We start from the raw sequence: 9,298 nt of genomic DNA on the forward strand, positions 1-9,298 counted from the left end.
AGGGCTTCTCCTGTTTTTAATGTTCTGTACTTAACATATGCATCCTTTTTTTTCCTTCATCAAACTCTCAATATCCATGGACATCCAGCATTTCCTGGACTTGCTGCCCTTCACTCTTTAGAGGAGCATGCTGGCCCTGAGCTCTCAGGTTATCACTATACCATTTGTAAAACACTGCCAATTTCTAAATATAGACTTACTGCAAGTAGCTGCTCCTGCTCCATGTTTGCCAGATTCTGTCTGACGATATTGAGATTGACTTTTACCCAATTTAGACACTTAACTTCTGCACTAAGTTTATCCCTTTCCATAATGACTTTGAAACTTGCAGAGTTATGGCCCCTATCCCTAAAATGCAAGCCGATACTCTCTGATTACGTCTCGCACTAACCCATCTGTAGTAGGACCATCTCTGTACTGCCACAGAGCTCCCCTGGATGCGCTTGAAAAATTCAATTCTGTCACACTAAGGTAATTCCAGTTAAATTTAGATTCATCTACAACTAAAACCCTATTCCTCTCTCACCTCTTTGTAATTTTCCTGTATATCTACTCTTCTGACTCCCTTTTGACTCTTGGGATGCTTGTAGTATAATCCGAGCAAAGTGATCACCTCTATTTTATTCCATGTTCATCTGCCTTACCAGTCAGTCTCCTTGCATCAGAATAGATATAATTTAGTTTTTGGAGCCTCCTATGTGCCTTATCTTGCCCATATCTTCTCCCCCAGCTAGACTATCCTTGTAATAGTATTCCTTCCATATCTGACTAACCTTGCTTCTGACTTAACATCTGTTATCTGTCCCATCCCTCTGTCAGGTTAGTTAAATTTGCATGAGCAAACCTTCCACCAAGGGTGTTGGACCTACGTTGGTTCAGATGCTACCTGTCCAATTTGTGCAGGTTCCACCTACTCTAGAAACTGTCCCAATGATGCAAAAAATCAAAAGCCCTTCCTCCTACAACATTGCTTTAACAATGTGTTCAACTGACCTATCTTGCTATTTCTATACTCAGTAGCACGTGGCACTGACAGTAATGCGGAGATTGCAATCTTAGTAGTTCACCTCTTTAATTTACTACCTAAGTGTCTCAATTCCTGTTGCAGGACCTTTTTTTGTTTTCACTTTTACTGATGGCGTCCTTACTGACATGTACCCACAACTGTAGGCTGTTCACTCTTCCACATTGGAATGACCTGCAGCTACTTTGAGTCATCCCTGACCCTGGCACCAGGGAGTAAACATACCATTCAGTAGTCCTGTTTGCAGCCACATAACTGCCTATCACTTCTTACAATCGAGCCTCTTCCTACTAAAGCCCTCCAGTCTTTTGCCTCCCCTGCTCTGCAGCAGAGCCAATCTGGTGCTACATACCTAGCTGCTGTTTCTCCGAGAGGCCATCTCCAATATATGTTTATATGTGTTTAAGGGGATGGTCACAAAGGATTCCTGCACTGTCAGCCCATGCCTATTCGTCTTCCTGGTGGTCACCCATGTAGCTGTTACTTGTGGTATGACCTGCTTACTAAACATGCTATCCACGGCATTCTCAACATCCGGATGCTCCATGGTGAGTTCATCCACAGCTCCAGCCCTTCGTGGTCACCTTGGACTCTGAAAATGTCCTTGATTTCCTGCATACTGCAGGAGGAGCGTTTCACAGTGCCGTGTTCTTTTGCCATTGTGAACCTTGCCAACTACAGTTAATAAAGTAGAAAAAAAATTACTCAACCTTACCAACTCTCACCAAATCAGAGTTTGCTCTCACGCTCTCTAACAAATTACATGCCACAAGTATAAGGTCTTCACACTGTCTTCCTCCCAGTACGACACTCTCAATCCTTAAAACTGGTTCCTCAGCAGCCAATCACTTTGCTTCACTGTGACATTACTGAGTCTTCTCCCTGTTCACAATGAAGTTTTATTCTTTTTTTATCATGGACCACTCAGTGCAAACTCCACCCTCACAGGCTCAACTCTGAGAATCCAATTCCCAATAAGTGTCCCCCCAGTGTGGTTTTTCTGTGATATCACTCTTTGCTTTATGCTAGACCTCCAATCCTGGACTTCAATTTATCTAAAATCATAAGCAATAGAGTAGTTAGGGAGAAAATGTTTCCACTCTTTTTAAAAGAATCAAGGAACAGAGGGTACTGATTTGAAGTGATTTGCAAAAGGATACAAGGAAAAGCTTCTTTTCACATGGTGAGTATTGAGTATGGAATGCAGTGCTTGAAACAGTGATAGAGGTTCAATTGAAGCATTCAAGCGTGCATTTGAATAATTATTTGGATGTAAGGGTATCAAGAAAAAGCAAGAAATTGACAGTAGGTAATGATACTCATTTGAAGAGCTGATGCAGACACAATGAGCTGAATGGTCTCCAATGGCGCACAACTTCTCTTATGAAACACATTAGCTGTGACTTCCACCAGTGTGTAGAACTTGAGTTTAGATGATCGCTTTTTGTGTGTAGATGTGTGTTAGTAGCAAAGAAATTAATTCCTCCTGTGTTCTTGTTGGGCTTGTTGGGCTGAGTGGCCTGCTTCCATGCTGAAGGCAATCTAATCTCAAGAGGAGCCTTTGGTAGTTTGGATTTGGGAATGCTAGTGGCAGTTGGGATCAGGAAAGGAATTATTTTTATCTTTGCTGTCTGTTTTGGTAATTTAAAAAAAATACTTTTTGAGCTATATAGGATGTGATGGTGAGTCTTTGAACTGGTAGTGAAATGCTCCTTTTAAAAAAATGAAGTGTGTTGTTCATGCCTGAATTTGATAGAGGAATTTGCTAAGTTTATGTATCTTGCTGATGCCGTTAAGACCATCTGCATTAAATGTGATCAGACTTTTTAGAATGTTCGGAATACATTTTAAATGATTTTGGGGAAGAATTTGTACATCATTTTAATTACCTGCAACTGTTTTCTTTTTGTACAGTTATGAACAATGGGAGTTGTAGATAAATATTCCTTTTGTACTTCTGATAACTTTGTTGCTGGTCTTTTATTTATATTTTGGAGATTGCTGTTTTGTTTTAACAAGTGGGCTACTCGCATCATGAACTGAATTCAAATGATCAAAGCTCATTTTACTTGGATTTGGAGATGCTGGTGTTGGACTGGGGTGTACAAAGTTAAAAATCACACCACACCAGGTTATAGTCCAACAGGTTTAATGGGAAGCACTAGCTTTCGAAGCGCCGCTCCTCCACAACCACCTGATGAAGGAGCGCTGCTCCGAAAGCCAGTGCTTCTAATTAAACCTGTTGGACTATAACCTGGTGTTGTGATTTTTAACATTTTACTTAAAATTGTCTCGCAGAGGTAGGAGACTTTCTTCCTAATTCTGCCTGCAGAGTAGAAAAGATGCAGTTATCCTGTCCTGCCCTGCTATTTAGTTCAAATTACTCGTGACTATTTATTTCTCCCATTGAGTTGTCTGTCCTTGTTAGTCATATGTTAAATAGATTTTCAATTTTATTTCCCACGCAGGTATTCTTTGTGTAGCAGATCAGTGTTACGGCCTCAGAGAGTTGGCACTAAACTATTACCTTCTGAGTGATGAGTTGCTATTGGCTTTATCCAGTGAGAAGCACGTTCATCTAGAACACCTTCGCATTGATGTGGTCAGTGAGAACCCTGGACAGACACAGTTCCACAGTATCCAAAAGAGTAGTTGGGATGCTCTTGTGAAACATTCTCCAAAGGTTAACATTGTCATGTATTTCTTTCTATATGAAGAAGAATTTGATCCATTTTTCCGTGATGAAACCCCAGTCACACACATCTATTTTGGCCGTGCAGTCAGCAAAGAACTGTTGGGTCGTATTGGAATGAACTGTCCAAGATTGATCGAACTAGTGGTCTGTGCAAATGGTCTTCAGCCTCTGGACGACGAATTGATTTGCATTGCAGAACGTTGCAAAAACCTTACAGCGATGGGTCTGGGTGAATGTGAGGTTTCGTGCAGTGCATTTGTGGAGTTTGTGAAAATGTGTGGAGGACGGCTGACCCAGCTGTCCATTATGGAGGAAGTACTAATACCAGATCAGAAATATAATTTGGAGCAAATCCACTGGGAAGTCTCCAAGTACCTGGGAAGAGTATGGTTCCCAGATATGATGCCCACCTGGTAGATGTTTTGCAGATTAATTAAATTTCGAAGAGGAGCACAGCAAGATTGCGGGGGTAGTTCATAACTATTTTAACAGTGAATAAAGCATGCAGATAAATAGATGGTAAACCATAATACAGACTTAAAATTAACACACCTATATATTTACAATGTCTAACATTTATTTGAATGCACTTTTCAATCCAGTTTGTCAGAAATTAAATATTGATGACACTGATTTTGACTCTAAATCTAATTGCATACAGGTTGCATCTTAAATATTTCATGCTTTGAAAATGTTCTATCTAATCTTGTGACTTCTTATGGATTAGACCGGGTAAAGATTATGACTTTAAAGTATGTACATTTTCATTAATCATGGAAACAAATTGAATATTGTATAGTAATCGAATCTATCTTAAAATCTTTCTTCTGCCTCAGAGAGAGGGAGAAAGAGAGAGAGAGCTTCAGGAAGCTGACAAATTAACTATTATTCATTTGTAACTGTATCCAACAAATCCACTTTTCAATATGCAGAATTTTCACATTGAGCTGGATGATCTGACTTGACTGATCTGTCGAAGGAGGGTTAGATTGCAAAGAATTACAGCAGTTGGGAGGATGGGGGTCTGGAAGGGAAAGGATGGTGGTTAGAAGCCTCAGGTATGAAATTGGCGAGCATTTAGAAGTATTGTGATGAGGGTGGGTGAGCTGACAAGCATATTGAATCCAGTACGTAGTTGCAAAGGTCTTTATTTCCTGATTCAGCAGTCTCTCACCAATCTAGATAATGGGTTAACTTTCAACTGTGGAAAACGAATGAAGCATGCAACTAACACCATCCCCTCTCTCTTGATATCCACCTTCAGTCAAGCCCTTCCATATATAATGCAAACCTTTTAATTTAATCATGCATTATTGAAACCTGTCAGCTTTTAGAAATTTAAGACTCCCTTCAATGAAGTAAATAGGTTTCACATACCTCTACTTGAGGTAGCTGAGTGTAATGATTCCTTTTGTACTCCACAGCATTGTTTCAAGTTATGTGTTTGTATATAAGCAGTAGTATACTTAGTAAAATGTACGAGATGATGCAAAAAGGAAGCAAATCTGAAGAACCGAAACACTAAAGCCCCATTGTATTTTGGAAAATTGCACTGAATGCCTTCTTCGGAATAACTGGTAGGGTTAATATATTAGATTAGATTTGATTCCATACATTGTGGAAACAGGCCCTTCAGTCCAACCAGTCCACACTGACCTTCCGAAGAGTAACCCACCTGGACCCATTTGCCCTCTGACTAATGCACCTAACACTATGGCAATTTAGCATTGCCAATTCACCTGACCTGCACATCTTTGGATTGTGGGAGGAAACCGGAGCACCCGGAGGAAACCCACGCAGACGCGGGGAGAATGTGTGCAAACTCCACACAAACATTTGCCTGACGCTGGAATCGAACCTGGGACCCTAGTGCTGTGAAGCAGCAGTGCTAACCACTGAGCCACCGTGCCACCCTTAAGCTAATATTTTAAGCTAGAGACAGTAACTTTTCAAAAGAAATTTTAGATGAGCATTGTCCTATTGTGAAAGCTTAGTTAAGTAGTTGCACACTAAAGATGTGAATTAAACCTTGAGGTGATTTTTATCCTGGTTTCAACTTCAAAATAAGCTGCAGCGTTCACAAAGATTACCTTTGGACAAATGTTAATCTATTAACTTTTGGTGCAAATATCCAAAATTGGAAATACAATTCTGAGTTGAGCAACCCTACTTAACTTGTGTTGCATAGTTATGTGTTAAGTTGGTATTATCTTGCATGCCTGTAAACCTGGTAAATATCTGGATTTCAGCTCTATCGTAAGAATGCAATTGGAAACTATGTTGAGACGGATAAATAACTTAATGGGTGTGAATAGAAATCAGTCATTTCTGTGGGGCAGCACAAAAGTTGTAATGCCTGCAATTGCTATATATTGGAGTTTTGATTTAAAACAACTACAGTGTAGTTGATAACTATTACTAAATGTTATGGAAACTAATATGAAAAAAGATTGAAATAAGATGATTAAGCTGAACTTTGAAAACGTTACTATATGAAAACAAAATTTAGTAATTGACGTTCAATTTGATTTTTGTTTGGAGCTGGCAAGTTTGCTGTTTCCTCAACATCTGCTATTGATCTATGTTGTACGTCATTGAATACTATATTTGCAAGAATCTCTGATAAATTTTACTCCAAAGCAAATTTAGTTTAATTACTTCCCTTCCATACCTGCTTCGCTCCAGCACAAAACAGATATTTGTAACCTATTTAAAATTCACTGTGCCTAGGATATTGTAATATTAATGTTGGTCCAGTTCAAATGAATGCGTGATTCATGGCATTGGTAACCTTTTAAATTGTGTCTCTGGACAATGATAATCTAAATTTGGTACTGTTCATGTTCATGGACTTGCCAGAATTTGAAAAGTTGGAGCCAGACTGCTATGTAGAACATCAAAGTATTAGTTCTGATTTAAGATCATGATCTGAAATCACTTTCACATTCCACAGATAATGCTAGACTTGTATTACCAAGATGTTCTTTTTTAAATTAATGTAGCAAGTTTGTGATATCCAGTTATTGTGAAGTCGATATAATGATTTAGACTCTACAGGTGATTTTGAATTTTGGCCATGTTCAACTTATTTTTTTCTCTATGTTTCAGAAGCACAACAGTAATCTACAAAGAGTTGTACTTAAAATCATTGTTTATTGATGTTGAGGCACAAATCTTTGTGTTGCAAGAGTGAAGTTGAAAATGTGGCAATACTGCAGATTGTGAAGAATGAATCAGCATTTTAAATTGATGCATGAAATTAATTTCCAAATTAATTTAATATACACTAAAGGAGGACCTATTTTTCTCATAGTTAGGCTTTCCATTTCTTTTGTAATAGGAATGAAGCTTTGTTTCTGATTGTTACAGTACAGGAACGCCTGATTTTGATTCAAAATCCCATTTCCAAAGGCATTTTTGGAGATTATGGAAACTAAAATAATTTCAGATACCTTTACATTCAGATCAACTTTTTGAAAACCAAAATGTGTTCATTACCAAATGGTTCAGTCAGTGATCTTAAGACAGGTTTAAGTTTATTAAATCTGCATTTAGATGTCTAGATTTACAAATCAAGCATTTTCCTGAAAGGTGTAATGTTTATATTTTGGTCATCAAGTTTTACAAAGCATATTTTATGTATTTTCTTACTGTGATATAAAACTCAGATATTTAAAGGTGAATGTTTTTATTGTGCAGTTGTTTGCTTCGAGTAACCAAACATACATATTCGAAACTTAGAGTACTCAAGATCATTAAAGAAAATTGTTTGTTCCACCTTCTGGTGTATTTATTTATTTATTTATTTATTTAAGAGTACATTGGTGGAATTCTATATGATTTTGGGATTGACTTCAATTTTAATTGTAATTAACTAAGGTCTCCCAATTATAGGCATCATCTAATTGATCTGCTCAGATGTGTTATGACACCTCTCTGGACCAAGTGGATCTTGAACCTGGGCCTCCTGGCCTACAGGTAGGGACATTATCTTAATGCCTCAAGAGCTCTAATTGACCTTCAGAGATTAAGTTTTGAGAGAGTCATTCTCTAAAGGGTTACTGGTCCTGATTGGTTACACAATCATTTCTGGTTACAAATAAATTATTGATCTTGTAAATTTATTACATTTTCTATAAACAGTAAAAATAAATAATTCTTAATAAAAGAAGTAAATATTTGGTCATTCCACTGTGGATTCCAGTTTATATCAGTGGTTGACTGGACGCCAATCTCTCAGTCTCTTATATTGACTGAAGTTCACTTTCTGTCTTCAGTCTTCCTGTTACATAATTTAAATTACAGAATTACACCATATTAAAGAATTGTTGACCCCTTCAATAAAAGCCTTTAACTCCAAGTCATTTTCATATTTGTTTGCCTAAATTTACATTAGCTTCAGTCGTAAAAGCAACCATGAAACTATGAACCCATGACCTTAATGGCTAATTTATTCAGCTGTCAGAGGCACGATGGTTTGAATGGTCTCTTTCTGTGCTGTATACCTTTGGTTACCTTTGGCCATATGGCTTTCTTGCAGAAACTGTTTAGCAACTCTACATACTGAAACCAAATATAATTTATTTCTTCATTTGATCGAGTCAAAATGATAAATTATTGATAAATAATACTATAATTCCACTTCCTGCCATGTAGTAGATGTGTCTTTGTACTACCTGTCAAACTGTAATGCAGATATCCTAAGGTGAGCTTGAGGAGGACAAAAGCCTCTTTGAAACAGTTAATATTCAGCAATATACTGGAAATGTCTGAAATGAGCCAACTGCTGGATTGATGGATTAATGCAGTCTTTCCATACCTTAAAATTTTTTCAAATGTAGCCCACAGGTTAAATATGTGGGGGAAAGACTAAGAAGGCAGTTCAAGGTTCCTGCTTACAGGATTTGCTGAGATTGTTCTTTTGGCTTGTCAGGATGTGCTGCTCCTCGATTTTCCTCTAGATATTTTCACTTGCTTTTAGTGGTACAGGATGGCTGATTCACACTTTAAAAAGTCACTGGCTTTTTGATCTAAGAGCCACGGTTTTCAGCAACTGGAAGGATCAAATAAAATGGTTATCATCAGACTTGATATGCTTTTTACTGCAGAGCAAAATATTTCTTTCTTCAGAGGCTAATTGGTTTATGCCAAAATAATCACATTCACAAGCTGCATGGAAATCAATCACACAGTTGTCAGTAGACAGAAGGTCTATTGTCTGTAGACTAGACCATCAGCTACTTGCTGTCAGTGAAAACTCTCTTCATACACAGGCCTTGCTCCAAGGCTCTCATTCAGAAGAAAATGACTTGGATGTAACCCATGTATAAAAGGATACTTTTGTTTGAGAATGCTGGTTGACAAGAGGAAGTACGGAAAAGGAACTGAAGAAAGGAATGCCAACAATCTCAAGGGCAAGGGCCAATTCCACCTCCTGCAAATGCCTGCCAAACGTGAAACTGAAGATGCGGCTCTAGGATCAGGCTGATCAGCTGCACAAGGGCTCACAGAACGCATGGTCAGTGACATGGAATTTCCTAGGCAGACATTCAAAATCAATAGAAAGTGATTGCTAATGA

General features: G+C 38.1%; 1 protein-coding gene across 2 annotated transcripts in view; it reads left to right on the plus strand.

Moving 5' to 3' along the window:
* The window catches only part of LOC122556603 (F-box/LRR-repeat protein 3-like), a 42,172-nt gene extending 36,778 nt beyond the window's left edge, over window positions 1–5,394 (plus strand). For both annotated transcript variants that reach the window (XM_043703486.1, XM_043703487.1), the window contains one exon: window positions 3,493–5,394. In XM_043703486.1, the coding sequence (XP_043559421.1) occupies window positions 3,493–4,136 (644 nt within the window). In that variant the 3' untranslated portion in view covers window positions 4,137–5,394. The remainder of the gene's footprint in view (window positions 1–3,492) is intronic.
* Window positions 5,395–9,298: the final 3,904 nt, after the last annotated feature.

The sequence above is a fragment of the Chiloscyllium plagiosum genome, chromosome 14, assembly GCF_004010195.1.
Source record: "Chiloscyllium plagiosum isolate BGI_BamShark_2017 chromosome 14, ASM401019v2, whole genome shotgun sequence".
NCBI classification, from domain to species: domain Eukaryota; kingdom Metazoa; phylum Chordata; class Chondrichthyes; order Orectolobiformes; family Hemiscylliidae; genus Chiloscyllium; species Chiloscyllium plagiosum.